Source organism: Penaeus chinensis, chromosome 17 (genome assembly GCF_019202785.1).
Source record: "Penaeus chinensis breed Huanghai No. 1 chromosome 17, ASM1920278v2, whole genome shotgun sequence".
Classification (NCBI taxonomy): domain Eukaryota; kingdom Metazoa; phylum Arthropoda; class Malacostraca; order Decapoda; family Penaeidae; genus Penaeus; species Penaeus chinensis.
The window spans coordinates 20,792,306-20,809,805 of NC_061835.1; the positions used below are offsets into that span (position 1 = coordinate 20,792,306).

At 46.2% G+C, this 17,500-nt stretch overlaps 1 protein-coding gene across 1 annotated transcript in view; it reads right to left on the minus strand.

Moving 5' to 3' along the window:
- Positions 1–17,500, minus strand: part of LOC125034094 (apoptosis-stimulating of p53 protein 1-like) — a 528,367-nt gene that overhangs the window by 427,976 nt on the left and 82,891 nt on the right. Inside the window, exon 4 of the mRNA XM_047625736.1 lies at positions 16,206–16,264. Within this exon, the coding sequence (XP_047481692.1) occupies positions 16,206–16,264 (59 nt within the window). The remainder of the gene's footprint in view (positions 1–16,205; positions 16,265–17,500) is intronic.

A 17,500-nucleotide genomic window follows, 5' to 3' on the forward strand; every position in this document is an offset into this window, starting at 1 on the left:
CCCCCCCCCCCCCACATCCCCCCAAACAGCGTCCTTCACTAAAACCCAATTAATTTTTAAAGGCTCGATGACCTTGGAACTAAAACCCCCCCCCCCCCCCCCCGCCCTTTTTAGTCTTCTGGGCCTTCCTCCTTCGTCTCTATTCTCATTTTATCTTTAGCCCCTTTCCCTTTTTTTTTTTCACCTTCTCCGTTTCGTCACTTTCATCCTGTCTTTGCCGCTTCCCACTTTCTTTCCTCCTCTCCTCTTATCTCCCCTCTTTTCCGTCACTTTCCTCGCTCCTCCATCCTTCCCTTTAACTCTCTCCCTACCTTCCCTCTCCTTTCTCTCTCCTCTATCCTTTTTAATTCAGCTTATCCAGTATTATCAATTTGTTTCTCTCTGTTTCTCTCTGTTTCTCTCTGTTTTCCCTTTTTTCCCCTTTTCTCTCCTCTCTCTCTCCTCTCTCTCCTCTCTCCTTCTCTCTTCTCTCTCTCCCTCCCCCGCTCCCTTCGTTTCTCGCTCTCGCTCTCGCTCTCCCTTCCCCCGCTCTCGCCCCTCCCCTTGTCTTTTTTGCTCTTTGTCTCTTAGTCCCTATGTCGCTATGTCTCCCTCCATCCCATCCCTCTTTATCTCGCTCTTTTTGTCTCTCTTTGTCTCTTTGTCTCCCTCTATCGCACCCCCCCCCCTCTCTCTCTCTCCTCTCTCTCTCTCTCTCTCTTTCCGCTCTTCTCCCCTCCCATAAGTGTCTCCCATGCTTTATCAAATTATGCGCGCTTCCTGTTCGTTTATCCGGTTCCCGGCGTTTATCCGATTACCGCTTCCACGTAGCCAATCACTCACTCCAAACACCCGCCGGTCTCGAAGGAGGAGGAGGAGGAGAAGGAGGAGGAGGAGGAAGGAGGAGGAGGAGGAAGAAAGAGGAGGAGGAGGAAGAGGAGGGGAAGAAATGGGAGGAGGAGAAAAGGAAGGAGAAATAAAGGAAACAAGAACAGGAACAGGTAGAAGAACAGGAGGAAAAAGATGAATATAAAGGAAAAGAAGACGGAGAAGAAGAAATAGATGAAAGATGAAAGGGAAGAGGAATAATTACACAAAACAAAATCGAATCAAAATTATCACAGCACTTTCAAAGCGGCTGTTCGGAACCAACCATTTTGCACAAAGCTATTAAACTAAAAATTTTGCCCGAAAACACGAACTAAGAGAAGAGGAGAGAGAGAGAGAGAGAGAGAGAGAGAGAGAGAGAGAGAGGAGAGAGAGAGGAGAGAAGGAGAGAGAGAAGAGAGGAGGAGAGAGGGGGGGGGGGAACGAAAAAAGAAGAAAAAAAAAGAATAAAGAAAGGCGAGAAAAAAAGAGAAATGAAGTAACGTTCCTTTTTTGAGTATATGGAAAGAACGATGTTATCGCTAGAGGGATTATTTATAAGTTGGCCTACTCCAATTAGCAGGCAAATTTTCTGGGTCAAAGACGGTCTTCGTCGAGAGGAATTTAATATGAACATTATTTTGGATGTGTTTTTGGGGGTGCGTGCGCCGTTAACATATATACTACATACATCAAACACGCACACACACACACAAACAAACAAAAAATAACACCGCACCCGTATATATAAACAAAACAAATAAAATAAAAATCAAAAAATATATATTATTAATTTAATATAATTTAATTACAAAATATATTAAATATATTCTATATATATATTTTAATATAATTTATTTTTAAATATTTTAAATAACTTATAAATAAAAATTTAAATTCAAAAATTTTTAAAGGAATTCTTCTCTGGTCAAGCTCGTTGCCGGGAAAGGGCAAAGGCTTTCGATATATACCAAGATGCGAGACGTAATGCGCCATTTCGCGAGGCCCGTAAAAGCACCGCGGAGAGGAAAATCGCATTAAAGGGGGAATTACCCGTAGAATTTGTCTAGACCTAAGACTTAAACGATTATTGAGAAAATAACATCATTGAAAACTATTTTACCGAGTAGAAATACATTAGGTGATTCATTGTTGTCTGATTAAGTTAATAAATCTATGTCTATTTACTATATCCGTTTACCTCTCTGTTTACTTATCTATTTACTGAAGATGATTAAGTAATTGAGTGAATGAGTGAGTGAGTGAGTAAGTGAGTGAGTGAGTGCTTGAGTGAGTGATTGAGTGAGTGAGTGAGTGAACTAGAAAAAGAGTCAATGAGCTTATGTGTATGGATTCGTGAACACTTGTATAAGTACGACATGCAGGCCAAGGTAAGGATTATTCAAGCAAACTACTTGAATCTCTATCCAAGTAAAGAATAGAACAAAAGAATGCAAGCACTTTGAAAGACTCTCCCTTCCTCCAGGGCATTATCCTCCCGCCGAGGACCTTCCATCCCTCTCCCCCTCTCTCTCTCTCTCTCTCTCTCTCTCTCTCTCTCTCTCTCTCTCTCTCTCTCTCTCTCTCTCTCTCTCCCTCTTCCTCCCCTTCTCCCCTCCCCCTCTCTCTCAGTCTCAAGCAGTCCTCCTTATCTCCTAATCTCCTCCTACGACGCGAACTCCAGAGATCCGAGTCCTTCTCATGCACAGGTTTCCCTCCTGCATGACCCCCTGCCCCCCATCCCGCCCCCGCCAGCGTGACCGATCCGTGGGAGAGGAGAGGTCGCGGAAGGGCGGATATGAGGGGCGTTTAAGGGCCGACGAGGGGGAATTTTTTTTTTTTTAGCTTCGTTGGCGGATTACTGTGTCAAAGGTTTCGCGAAGACACGTCGGGGTCGTCAAGGAGGATCAGGAGCAGAGGGGAAGTAAGGGAGTATTCGATTCTCTCTCGCTCTCTCTCTCTCTCTCTCTCTCTCTCTCTCTCTCTCTCTCTCTCTCTCTCTTTCTCTCTCTCTTTCTCTTTCTCTCTCTCTCTTTCTCTTCTCTCTCTCTCTTTCTCTTTCTCTCTCTCTCTCTCTCTTACTTTTCTTTCTCTCTCTCTCTTACTTTTCTTTCTCTCCCTCCCTTTTGTCCTCCAGATCACCCTCACCCTCACCCTCACCCTCTCCCTCTCCTCCTCCCTCCCTCTCCAATATAAATTCAAACGCATGTGCACTATGCAAACACGCGCACACACAGACACACATATATGCGTACACACGTACATACACACGTCAGGGGCATTCAGAGGGAATCTCCGCCGCCAAGAATAAAATGAGCATGGAACCATTACTCTTCCTCCTACGGGGAAGGTCAACAAATCGGGCAGATTTAATATTTCATTGTGTCTAAGTCCGCGAAGAATGGCCTACACGTTCCTTCGCCATTCTTCTCATTTTCTTCTTATGCTACTTCTTCTCCTCCTTCTTCTTCTCCAAATCCTTCTCTTTCTTCTCCTCCTCCTTCTCTTCTTTTTCTTATCTTTCTTCTCCTCCTCCTTCTCTTTTTTCATCTCCTTCATCAATTTCTCCTCCTCCTCCTTCTCTATTTTCTTCTCCTCCTTCTGTTTCTTCTCCTCCTCCTCCTCTTATTTTTCTTCACCTCTTTCTTATCTTTCTTTTCCCTATTTTTCATGCTTTTCAATCATCTCCGTGGAAAAATGCACACGGGTAGGAAACAAGAGTGAAAATATGGTTGAAAGAGAATAGATGCATAAGCACGTATATTTTTTCTCACACTTTCTTTATTTCTTATTCGCCTTCTCTTTTGGACTGTGTCTGTTTGTGTCTGTTTCTGTTTGTTTGCGTCCGTCCGTCCGTCTGTTTGTCTGTCTGTTTGTCTGTTAGTCTGTTTGTCTGTCTGTTTGTCTGTTTGTCTGTTTGTCTGTTAGTCTGTTAGTCTGTTTGTCTGTCTATCTCTTTCTATATATAATATATATAATACATATATAGTATATATAATATAATATATATATATAATATCTTATGATATATTAACATATATTATATATATTTTATATATATATATATTTTATATATATATATTTTATATATATATATTTTATATATATATATCATATACATATAATATTTATATATATATTATATATAATATATATATATTATATATGTATTATACATATACATATATATATCATATTATATTATATCATATCATACCTACAAAAACAACAAGAGTAACAATGCCGACCAAAGATAATCAGCCAAACGAAATAAAAGCAAGCAGAACCAACGAGAGCCAAAAAAGGGAAAAAAAAAAAAAAAAGTTAAAAAGAAAAAAAAAGCGCTCCATCGAACGGAAAATTTTCCCTTCGGGAGCTGGCGCGTGAAGGAGCGCGGACCAGCGGATGGGTCAGGGGGCGGCCGGCAAAAATTACAGGCCATTACAGGATGAAAGTGGACGTCAAGGTCAACGCACACGGACCGACACACGCGTACACACACTCACACACACACACACACACACACACACACACACACACACACACACACAGACACACACATACACACACACACACACAGACACGCACGTACACACACACACACACACACAGACACATGCGTACACACACTCACACACGTTCACAAACACGCACACGTACACGCACACACACCGACTGAGAGGCACACGCTCGTACACTGAGACAAACATATACACATACAGAACAACACACACATGCACACATACATACACCCACACACACAACAACCAGAAAAAAAAAACGCATTCAAACACAAACACACATACAAACAAAAACACACACAAACAAACACACATACAAACAAAAACACATACAAACAAACACACATACAAACAAAACAAAAAAACACACACACACACACGCGCGCCTAGCGACAGACAAACCGACACGCACACACATCCACCAGATGACGCTCCCATTGCACTCGCACTCGCACTCACTCTCTCCAAAGTCCTTCGACAACAAGCGTGTTGTGAAAATGGCGTGGAGGGAAAAACTATAGAGGAAGATGTGGTAAGAAAAGTGGAGGAACGAAGTAGAGGAGATAGATGGATGGTAATGTGAGGCGGGAAGTAATGGAGAGAGAAGAAGGAAAAGGTGGGGGGAGAAGGAGGCAAGAGAAAGGGAAGAGGAAGAGGAGGAGTTGAGGGGATGGGAGAGGGGGGGAGAGAGAAAGACAAAGAGAGAGAGAGAGAGAGAGAGAGAGAGAGAGAGAGAGAGAGAGAGAGAGAGAGAGAGAGAGAGAGAGAGAGAGAGAGAGAGAGAGAGAGAGAGGGGGGGGGGGATGAGAGAGAGGGAGAGGGAGAAAAGAGAAGGAGATAAAGAGAGAATAAAGAAAGCAAGAGAGAATAAAGAAAAACAATAAAAAGAAAAAGGGAGAGAAGAAAGAAAAAGACACAGGGACCGAATCCACAAACACTCGATTACAAAAATACAAGGCCGAGACCCATTTTCCTCCAAAAAAGAAAAGAAAAGAAAAAAAAAAAACTATTAGAAGAAAAATACGACCCCGCTTACGCCAATGCATTCCAGATTTTAACCTTAACTAAAATGGCGGCTGGATGAGACATAGTGACGCACACACGTACTGTTTGAGTATTTAAAAGAACTTCGACGTGCGCGAATTCGTGCGTCACGCCATCTCCTAACCTCTCTTCGTTTTTCTTTTTTTCTCTGGTTTATTTCCTGCTCTCCCTTCTTTTGTTACTCTTTCTTTTTCTTCTTCTTCTCCTTGTTCTTCCTTTTTTTTTTTTTTTCTTTTTCTTCTCACGCTCTTCTCTTCTCCGCATCGCGTTTCGTTTCGTTCCTCTTCCATCTTCTTTTCTTCCCCATCTTTCCCTCTCTTTTTTTCTCATCTGTCTTTTTTCTTTTTCCTCCTCAAGTTCATCTCCCCTACACCCCTACCCCTACCCCTACCCCTACCCTACCCTACCCCTACCTCTACCTCCATCTCGTCCTCTGTCTCCCCTTCCCTTCCTTCCTTCCCTCCCTTCCTTTCACCTTTCCCTTCCAACGGCCTTCCATCCAACCGACCGCCTCAACATACGACAGACTATTCAGTCCAGCCTCGGGCATGGCTGGACCTTCAAATCCAACCTCTTAACACCCTCCCACCCTCCCCCATTCCCTCCCTCCCCGCCCCGTAAATTTGCACAGGCCCGACCGACTCCTACCCCTTCCCTCCCCCTATCCCTTCCCCTTCCCTACCCCTTCCCCTTCCCCTTCCCTACCCCTTCCACTTCCCTCCCTCTACACTTTCCCCTTCCCATTCCCTACCCCTTCCCCTTCCCCTTTCCCACCCACCCCGTCCTCGCAAATTCGCACAAGCAGGACCAATCCCTCTCTCCCTCCCCCCCTCTCCCTCCCTTCCCTCTCACGTCACGACCTCATTCCCGCGAACATTACCTTTTTGCTGTTTGTTTTTCCTCTCACTCTTATTTCTTAATCGATTCATTTATTCATACATTTATTCAGTTATTCAAGAGTGTATATTTCCTTTCAACAGCGGCTGTTTAATTCCTTCGTAGAGAGACAGAAAGTGGAGGTAATACATCGAAAATTGCACCATTCCACCTGTGAGTGATTACGAAAAAAAAAAAAAAAAAAAAAAAAGACGAATTCTTCTTCGTATTTTATCGTCGCCCAACTAATTTCGACACTCTTGCCGCGTCTTCTTTATCTTATCTTTTCAGTTTCCTTTCAGTTTCAACACTTCCCAGACGTATTGGACAGTCTGAATAAAACATCAGCGATTCTGGAAGACATTTGATAGCAATTTCATCGTCGGCCATGACACGAGAGAAAGACTGAGAATGACTGTGAGAGAGAATGAAAGAGAGAGAAACAGACGGAGGGGTGGGGAGGGGAGAGAAGGGAGAGGGGAAGAGAGAAGAGAAGGAGGGAGAGAGGTAGGGAGGAAGAGAAAGGGAGGGAGGGAGGGAGGTTAGGAAGAAGAGAAAGGGAGGGGGGGGGAGGTAGGAAGAAAGAAAGGGAGGGAGGAGGGGGGGGGGGAGAGGAGAAAGGGAGGGGAGAGAAGGAAAAGAGGATGGGGGGGGGGAGGGAAAGGGGGGGGGGAAAGGGGGGGGGGGAAAGGGGGGGGGGGAAGGAGAGGGGGAAGGGGGGGAGGGGGAAAGAGGTAAAATTTCCTCCGCCATTGCTGCTGCTTCAAGTTGCCAAACGCCCGCGGAATTTGAATGCAAACTTCGCCTCTGATTCTTCTAAGTCCTGCTTATCCGTCCCACTAGTAGGCCTCCCCCCCCCCCCGCCCTTTTCTCCCTTTACCCACTCCATTTCCTTTCTCCCTTCTCTGGCCGGCTTTTATCTACTTTTCGTCTATCTCTCAACGACCTCTTCCCGGACCCCCCCTCTTTCCCCTCCCTCTCCCCAAACCTTATTCTTTCTCCCTGACCCGCCACGTTTCTCTCTCCCTCTCTCTCTTCTTTCCCATGCTCTCCGTATCAGGTATTTACCCATCCCTTTCCCATTTTACATATTATTTCTCTCTCTCCCTCTCTCTCATTTCTACTTCCATTCCTATTTCTCTCCCTCTCATGTTTTCTCTCTCTCTCTCCCTCCCTCCCTCCCTCCATTCCTCTCTCTCTCTCTCCATACCTCTCTCTCTCTCTCTCTCTCTCTCTCTCTCTCTCTCTCTCTCTCTCTCTCTCTCTCTCTCCCTCCCTCCTCCTCCTCTTCCTTCTCCTACTCCTCCTCCTCCTCCTCCTCCTCCTCCTCTTCCTTCTCCTACTCCTCCTCCTCCTCCTCCTCTTCCTTCTCCTACTCCTCCTCCTCCTCTTCCTTCTCCTACTCCTCCTCCTCCTCCTCTTCTTCTCTTCTTCTTCCTCCTCCTCCTCTTCCTTCTCCTACTCCTCCTCCTCCTCCTCTTCCTTCTCCTACTCCTCCTCCTCCTCCCTCTTCTCTTCTTCCTCCTCCTCCTCCTCTTCCTTCTCCTACTCCTCCTCCTCCTCTTCCTTCTCCTACTCCTCCTCCTCCTCTTCCTTCTCCTACTCCTCCTCCTCCTCTTCCTTCTCCTACTCCTCCTCCTCCTCTTCCTTCTCCTACTCCTCCTCCTCCTCCTCCTCCTCTTCCTTCTCCTACTCCTCCTCCTCCTCCTCCTCCCTCTCCTCTTCTTCCTCCTCCTCCTCTTCTTCTCTTCTTCTTCCTCCTCCTCCTCCTCTTCTTCTCTTCTTCCTCCTCCTCCTCCTCCTCCCCCTCCTCTTCCTTCTCCTACTCCTCCTCCTCCTCCTCCTCCTCCTCTTCTTCTCTTCTTCTTCCTCCTCCTCCTCCTCCTCCTCTTCTTCTCTTCTTCTTCCTCCTCCTCCTCCTCTTCTTCTCTTCTTCTTCCTCCTCCTCCTCCTCCTCTTCTTCTCTTCCTCCTCCTCCTCCTCCTCTTCCTTCTCCTACTCCTCCTCCTCCTCCTCCAAGACAAATCCAATTCCTTCTTTCAATTTCTTCAAGAGATTTAAGGGCCTAACAGGAGGCGCCCGACACCACCAAACCCACTAACCCACCATTCCATCAACGCTTGTACCCCCCGCCCACCCGCCCACCCGCCCACCCGCAGCCCATCTTCCTTCTAACCCCAGGCATACCCATTCTTTCTTCTCCATCCACAGCCACATCAAATTCTTAAGAGGAAAAAACTCTTTTCCTTTCTTCTTCCCTCCTTCCCTCCTCTCCTCCTTCCTTCCTTCCTTCCTCCTTCCCCCTCCTCCTCTTCCTTCTCCTACTCCTCCTCCTCCTCCTCCTCCTCTTCCTTCTCCTACTCCTCCTCCTCCTCTTCCTTCTCCTACTCCTCCTCCTCCTCCTCCTCCTCCTCTTCCTTCTCCTACTCCTCCTCCTCCTCCTCTTCCTTCTCCTACTCCTCCTCCTCCTCTTCTTCTCTTCTTCTTCCTCCTCCTCCTCCTCCTCCTCCTCCTCTTCCTTCTCCTACTCCTCCTCCTCCTCTTCCTTCTCCTACTCCTCCTCCTCCTCTTCTTCTCTTCTTCTTCCTCCTCCTCCTCCTCTTCTTCTCTTCTTCTTCCTCCTCCTCCTCCTCTTCTTCTCTTCTTCTTCCTCCTCCTCCTCTTCTTCTCTTCTTCTTCCTCCTCCTCCTCCTCTTCTTCTCTTCTTCTTCCTCCTCCTCCTCTTCCTTCTCCTACTCCTCCTCCTCCTCCTCTTCCTTCTCCTACTCCTCCTCCTCCTCCTCTTCCTTCTCCTACTCCTCCTCCTCCTCCTCCTCCTCCTCCTCCTCCTCCTCCTCTTCCTTCTCCTACTCCTCCTCCTCCTCCTCCTCCTCCTCCTCCTCCAAGACAAATCCAATTCCTTCTTTCAATTTCTTCAAGAGATTTAAGGGCCTAACAGAGGCCCCGCACCACCAAACCCACTAACCACCATTCATCAACGCTATGTACCACCCCGCCCACCCGCCCACCCGCCCACCCGCCCACCCGCCCACCCGCCCACCCGCCCACCCGCCCACCCGCCCACCCGCCCACCCGCCCACCCGCCCACCCGCCCACCCGCCCACCCGCCCACCCGCCCACCCGCCCACCCGCCCACCCGCCCACCCGCCCACCCGCCCACCCGCCCACCCGCCCACCCGCCCACCCGCCCACCCGCCCACCCGCCCACCCGCCCACCCGCCCACCCGCCCACCCGCCCACCCGCCCACCCGCCCACCCGCCCACCCGCCCACCCGCCCACCCGCCCACCCGCCCACCCGCCCACCCGCCCACCCGCCCACCCGCCCACCCGCCCACCCGCCCACCCGCCCACCCGCCCACCCGCCCACCCGCACCCATCTTCCTTCTAACCCCAGGCATACCCATTCTTTCTTCTCCATCCACAGCCACATCAAATTCTTAAGAGGAAAAAACTCTTTTCCTTTCTTCTTCCCTCCTTCCTTCCTCCTCCTCCTCCTCCTCCTCCTCCTCCTCCTCCTCCTCCTCCTCCTCTTCCTTCTCCTACTCCTCCTCCTCCTCTTCCTTCTCCTACTCCTCCTCCTCCTCCTCCTCCTCCTCCTCCTCTTCTTCTCTTCTTCTTCCTCCTCCTCCTCCTCTTCTTCTCTTCTTCTTCCTCCTCCTCCTCCTCTTCTTCTCTTCTTCTTCCTCCTCCTCCTCTTCTTCTCTTCTTCTTCCTCCTCCTCCTCTTCTTCTCTTCTTCTTCCTCCTCCTCCTCCTCCTCTTCTTCTCTTCTTCTTCCTCCTCCTCCTCCTCCTCCTCTTCCTTCTCCTACTCCTCCTCCTCCTCCTCCTCTTCTTCTCTTCTTCTTCCTCCTCCTCCTCCTCTTCTTCTCTTCTTCTTCCTCCTCCTCCTCCTCTTCTTCTCTTCTTCTTCCTCGGGGGGGGAGAGGGGAGAGTGGCATGTTGCAAGAGGCATTTTTAGCGTGCCGACGGGATGACATCCACATTGCATCGTTGCAACCCATTAGCAAACTAATCTCGCCACTAAGGAGACAGATAATAGACTTCTCATAGAGCAGAGAGGCTTCCCAATATGCAAATGAAACTTAAAAAAAAGAAAATATAAAAGCAAAAAAGAAAAAAAGAAAAAAAAATGAGCATCAACAATGGGCCGATTCCTAAAGCTGATGGGACAGGAAGTTCTGCCCGGCTTCGTAATATGCAACGGATATGTTACCTTGACTAACCACGCAAAACAAAAACAAAAACAAACACAGCGTACCACAACGACGTACCTCTGTCTCAACCTCCCTCCCACTCCCCCACCCCTTCCTCCCCCTCCCTCTTTTAATGTAATTCCCAATCCAAAACAATAAAAACGGCGCTTAATGATGACGTTAAATTGGAAAAGAGAGAGAAAAAAAGGAAACGGTAAATAACATGGTCTTAAATTTCTATTTCGTGGGGGAAAATCCAGGTTTCGTTTGCAAAATGAAAACGGGGTTTGAATGCGTTGACTTTGTGTATGGAGAGCCTTAGGGGGGAGGGAGAGAGAGAGGGGGGGAGTTAGTGAGTATTGCAGAGGGAGGGGAGAATGAGAGGGAGAGAGAGGGAGGGGGAAGAAGGAAAGGAGAGAGGGCGGGAGGAAGATAGAAAGAAAGAAAGAAAGAGAAAGAAAGCGAGAAAAAGAAAGAGGAGACTTAAAAAAAGAAAGAAAGAATAAAAGAGAGAGAGAGAGAGAGAGAGAGAGAGAGAGAGAGAGAGAGAGAGAGAGAGAGAGAGAGAGAGAGAGAGAGAGAGAGAGAGAGAGAAAGAGAAAAAGAGAGAGAGAGAGAGAAAGAGAAAGAGAAAGAGAAAGAGAAAGAGAGAGAGAAAGAGAGAGAGAAGAGAGAGAGAGAGAGAGAGAGAGAGAGAGAGAGAGAGAGAGAGAGAGAGAGAGAGAGAGAGAGAGAGAGAGAGAGAGAGAGAGAGACAGGACCCCCATCCCAACCCAACCCACTCCACCCCACCCTCCAACAATCACTCAACATACTCAGCCCGGGTAGAACTGCTCTTTCTCACGAGAGGGTCGTAATGCATGCAACTGGTATCAACGCGGTTCGTGGCAACGGCGCTGACGGACCGAGCCATGTGCGGGGGGGGGCGGAGATGCCGCGACGCCCGGCAAGAGGGACACGCACACCTGTTGGTCTCTTTCTCCGCTTCCCTGTCCGCTCTTTCTTTCGCTTTTCTCCTCTGACTGACTGACTGAATGGCTCTGTCTGTTTGTCTGTCTGTCTGTCTGTCTGTCTGTCTGTCTGTCTGTCTGTCTGTCTGTCTGTCTGTCTGTCTGTCTGTCTGTCTGTCTGTCTGTCCGCCTTTCTCTCCCTCTTTCTCTTTTCATGTTCCTCTCTCCCCTTTGTCCTCTCCTCTTCTCCTCTTCTCCTTTCTCCCTCCCTCCCTCCCGTGTGTCTATCTGTGCATCTGTCTGTCCGTCAAGCAGATTTCCCATCTTCTTATTCAGTATTTCAACCTGTTTGCGTTTTTGCTTGCTTGTCTGTTTACCCCCTCCCCCCCCCCCCCCCCCTCCCACCATCAATCATAAGCAGCCGGAAAGATGCAAAAAGAAAAAAAAAGAAAAAAAAAGGAAAAAGAGAGAAAGGAACACAGCTCTTTTCGCAATTAATAATCGAGGTTGTGTGCCAAAGGTCAAACAATCAACAGGTCAGAGACAGCCTGCAGTTTTTTTGTCCAACGAGGTACAAAATGCTGCATTAAAACTATTCTGAAAAGTTCACAGCAAAGAAAGGCATTAGAGGAAGGCACGTTCACGCTCACACACATGTACCTTCCTTTCCCTCACGAAAATCCGCACACATACATATACACACAGACACACGCATACGCATGTACGCGCACACGCACGCATACGCTCTCTCTCTCTCTCTCACACACACACACACACACACACACACACACACACACACACACACACACACACACACACACACACACACACACACACACACACACACACATAGATAAATAACACAACAAATAAACAAAGACAGCTGATCGAAAGCAATCTCCCAAAAAAAAAGCAAGATTTAGTCTGCAAGCGACTGCAAGCACCTCCATGAATAAAACAGGCTCAAGATGTCAAGCTGTAAAAAAAAAAAAAAAAAAAAAAAAAAAAAAAAAATGCAGGAATTATAAGCAAAAAAAAAAGGGAATCCTCCAAAAATTGGTTCGCAGGAAAGGCGAGAGAGTGAAGCGAGAGAGAGGCGAGAGAGAGGCGAGAGAGAGGCGAGAGAGAGGCGAGAGAGAGGCGAGAGTGAAGCGAGAGAGAGGCGAGAGAGAGGCGAGAGTGAAGCGAGAGAGAGGCGAGAGAGAGAAGCGAGAGAGAAGCGAGAGAGAAACGAGAGTGAAGCGAGAGAGAGGCGAGAGAGAGGCGAGAGTGAAGCGAGAGAGAGGCGAGAGTGAAGCGAGAGAGGCGAGAGAGAGAAGCGAGAGAAAAGCGAGAGTGAAGCGAGAGAAAAGCGAGAGAGAAGCGAGAGAGAAGCGAGAGAGAAGCGAGAGAGAAGCGAGAGAGAAGCGAGAGAGAAGCGAGAGAGAAGCGAGAGAGAAGCGAGAGAGAAGCGAGAGTGAAGCGAGAGTGAAGCGAGAGGGAAGCCAGGGTAGTCTTTTTCAGGTGAAAAAAGTGATGTCAGTGAATCGTTGGTGTTTGCGAGGGAGTAGATAAAGTGCAGGTATTGTGTAGCCTCTGGGTAAAAGTGAGAAATGGATAATCGAAAGTGATCGTTAATTAAGAGGGAGGGAGGGTGAGAGGAATGGAGGAAGAAGGAAGAAAGGAAGGGAATAAGGAGGAAGGAGGAAGGAGGAAGGGGGGAGGGGAGAGTGAGAGTGAGAGTGAGAGTGAGAGTGAGAGAGAGAGAGTGAGTGAGTGAGTGCGTGAGAGAGAGAGAGAGAGAGAGAGAGAGAGAGAGAGAGAGAGAGAGAGAGAGAGAGAGAGAGAGAGAGAGAGAGAGAGAGAGAGAGAGAGAGAGAGAGAGAGAGAGCAAGCGAGCCAGCAGACCAGACCAGAGCAGGCCAAACGACAGAGACAAACGAGGCCTTGCACGCCAGCCTTGCCTTGGCACACGCACCATGACCCATGGACATGAAGGTGCGAACAGAGGCTCATAAGTCCGGGGATCCCTCCCTCGAGGGCGACGCAGGGGGAGGGAAGGGAGTAGGGGGAAAGGGGAGGGGAGGGAGGGGAGGGGGAGAAAGACAAGACTCCCTCCCTCGAGGGCGACGCAGGGGGAGGAAAGGGAGGAGGGGGAGGAGGGGGGCAAGGGGGGGTGAGGAGGGAGGAGGGGGAGGAGGGGGGCAAGGGGGGGTGAGGAGGGAGGAGGGGAGGAGGAGGGAGAAAGGAGTGTGAGGAGGAAGAAAGGGAGGAGGAATGGAAGGAGGGGAGGGAGAGGAAGAGGAGGTGAAAGGGGTAGCGGGAGAGGAGGAGGAGGAATGGGTAGAGGAATGGGATAGGATGAGGATGAGGATGAGTTGGAGGAAGAGGAGAATGGGGAGGGGAGAGGAGGAGGAAGAGGAATGGGTTGGGAGAGGAGGAAGGGGAGGGGGAGAAGGAGGGAGAGGAGAAGGAGGAGGAAGGGGAGGGGGAGGGAGAGGAGAAGGAGGAGGAAGGGGAGGAGGAGGGAGAGGAGGAGGGAGAGGAGAAGGAGGAGGAAGGGGAGGAGGAGGGAGAGGAGAAGGAGGAGGAAGGGGAGGAGGAGGGAGAGGAGAAGGAGGAGGAAGGGGAGGGGGAGGGAGAGGAGAAGGAGGAGGAAGGGGAGGAGGAGGGAGAGACGAAGAGGGAGAGGGAGAGGGAGGAGGAGGAGGACGATAGGAAATGAATGAGGAGCGGGAGGAATAACGCATGGGGACAAAGGGGAGAAGGATGAAAGGGGAATAATGGGAATAATGAACGATGTGAATTAATGATGAAGAATAGGGGTAGGGAGAGGACGAAGAGGAGGAGGGCGAGGACGACAAAGTAAGTGAGAATAATAGACAATGATGAATTAATAAGGGGAGAGGAAATAAATTTATAGATGGAGAGAGGCGAGAGGGAGGAGGAGGAGGAGGAGGAGGAAGACGAGGCCGCTGATGAAAATAGGAATAATGGAAAAATGTTGAATGCAGGAGGGGAAACGAATGAAAATGGGAGATGGCGAGGGGGACGTGAATTAAAAAGCTTGATCACGTGGGGAAAGGATTAGGAAAATGAAGGAAAATGGACAGCTAAAACATGACAAAAGAGGGAAAAGGAAGCAGAGGAGGATAATAAGAGAGAAATAATAATAAATGGCAAAATAAGGAGTCAATATAAAAAGTGCAAACAAAACAATAAATTAATAGGCAGATATACTTAAAAAGTGATGAGGGAGAAGCAAAAAAAAAAGCAGAACAATATCAAAATCACTGCGAAACGAACGAATGGAAAAGAAAACGAGGCAAAATGCACCTGAAAAAAAAGAGGAAAAAAACAAGAAAAGGAAATGAAAAGGAGGAATTGGAAGAGAACAGAATCTCTCTAGAGCAGGACAAAAAAGAAAAGGTGAAAAGGTGAAGATTACGAAAATGTGTGGATGAAAGAGAGGACAAGGCACTAGAATAAAAGCGAATAAAAGTAACAGAAAGACGAACAGCGTGGACGGAAGGAATGGAAAAAATTCCTTGAAGAAAACTTGCAAACAAAAGAGGGTGAATACACATAGATGAATAATAAAAGGTGAATAAATTTAGACGAATTAGGAAATGAGCGATTGAGTGAGACAGTTTTTACTCAGAAGTCATAGTGACAACAGAAAATAACACAAATAAAATAAATAAGGAAGTAAATCAGGAAGTAAATAAGGAAAATAAATAAGGAAAATAAATAAGGAAAAAAAAACATTTCCTACTCACCGACTCCACTGGCAACACCGACAACAATAAACATAAACAGACAACAAATACCAGATACATGAATACATAAAATGAATAGATGAATACATATAAGAGCAACAGAGGAAGAACCTTTCAGGCAAGAACAAAATGTTAATATGCTAGACATGATACACAGATGACGAAGTATGTGAGTGTTAATGTCAAAAGTAAAACAAGAAAAGGAAAACAAAAAATAATAATATAAATGTGTACAAGACAGGAAGAAAAGTAAAACAAGAAAACGAAAAAAATAATAATAATAAATAATATAAATGCGTACAAGACAGGAAGAACTATCCAGAAACAACAAAACACAAATGAATAAAATAAAGGAACGAACAAATGGATAAAAATGTACGAGCGAGAGACAAAGAATAAAAGCACGAATGAACGGACAATGGAGTACGAGCGAGAAATATAAAACAAATGAATAATTAGATGAGGAACTAAGTGCGAATGGGAGATATAAACGAATAAGTGAATGAATGAATGAATGAATGAATGAATTAATGAGTACGTGTGGGAGACAAAAAGAAATAGATCAGCGAATAGGGCCTAAATGAAAAAAAAAATAATAATAATGATAATTAATAAATATGCAAGAGAGATATTGAAATAAACGAATAAACAAAATATCAATGACATAAGACAAATGAATGAACAAATAAGTGAATAAATACGTAAATGAATGAATGAATGAATGAATGAGTGAGTGAATGAATGAATACATTAATGAGTGAATGAACGAATGAGTGAATAAGTGAATGAATGAATGAGTGAATAAGTGAATTAATGAATGAGTAAATGAATAAGTGAGTGAATGAATGAATAAATGAATGACTGAATGAATGAGTTAATGAATAAGTAAATGAATCAATGAATGAGTGAATGAATGGATGATTGAATGAATGAGTGAATGAACAAGTGAGTGAATGAATGAGTAAATGAATCAATGAATGAATCAATCAATGAATGAGGAAGATCTTTTACTCACCAGTGTTAGGGGTCCGTGAGTATCCCTCATCCCACCATCGCCGGCCAGGGCTCCGCCGCCTAAGGAAAAAGAGAGTAAAAAAAGAAAAAACATTATTTAAAACATATAACATTGTTAAATATTAATGCCTAATTATGAATTTTTAATCATGAATGTATATTACATAAAGTCCGTGTCATTGTGGATTATGAATGTATAATTATACACTTCAATTGATCATGAATGTATATAATCTAAAATCCGTTATTGTTTTCATTATCAGTGTATAATCATGAATTTTAATTATGAATGTATGTTGTCTAAATTCCATGAAATTGTGAATTATCTATGGATAATCATGGATTTTAATCATGAATGTAAAGTATGTAAATTTCAAATTACTGATGTACTATTATAAATTTTAATCATGCACGTAAAGTCCAAATTACTGATGTAATTGTGAACTTTAATAATGAATATGAAATGATGCTAATTGCGTTTTCAAACAATAATAATGACGACGATAATGTGCTTAATTACATCACGCCTAAATTGAATACACCAAAGGCAGAGGGGAAAGGGGAACTTGTAATATCGAGAATGAAGGACAGAAGAGAGACAGAAAGAGAAGAAAAGAAAAGAAAAAGAAAAGAAAAAAGGAAAAACATTCCCCCATTCCCCTTTCTCTTCTCTCCTTTCTTCATTATTTCCCCTCTCTCTTTCTTTCTTTCACCTCTTCCTTCCTTCTCTCTGGCTTTCAGCAAGGGCCTGCGCTTATATAACCATTTTTGATCAAACAGAAATAAATAACAAACAAGACTCTCAATACAGAATCATCCATAACAAATGGATAATAAATAAATAAAATAAACAAATAAATATATAAATAATTAAGCAATCTGGACAAACCAAAATGGAAGTCGATGTAGAACGGAGAGAAAGCAAAACACACAATAAAAGAACCACAGCAGAAAATAGCAACATGGTTACGTCACCACCACCGCCACAGCCTACTTAATAACATTAGCAGGGGAGGGAAGTAGAGAGGGAAGTAGGGAGGAAAGGGATGGGGTGAGAGAAGGGTGGAAGGAAGGGTGGAAGAATAGAGATTGAGATAAAGAGAAAGAGAGAGAGAATGAGGGAGAGGGTAGATAGAGAGGGAGTGATAATGCGAGAGAAGGGGAAGGAGGGAGGGAGGGAAGGAGGGAGGGATGGAAGGAGGGAGGGAGGGAGGGAGGGAAGGAAGAAGGGAGGGAGGGAGGGAGAGAGAGAGAGGGGGGGAGAGAGAGAAAGAGAGAGAGAGAGGGGGGGAAAGA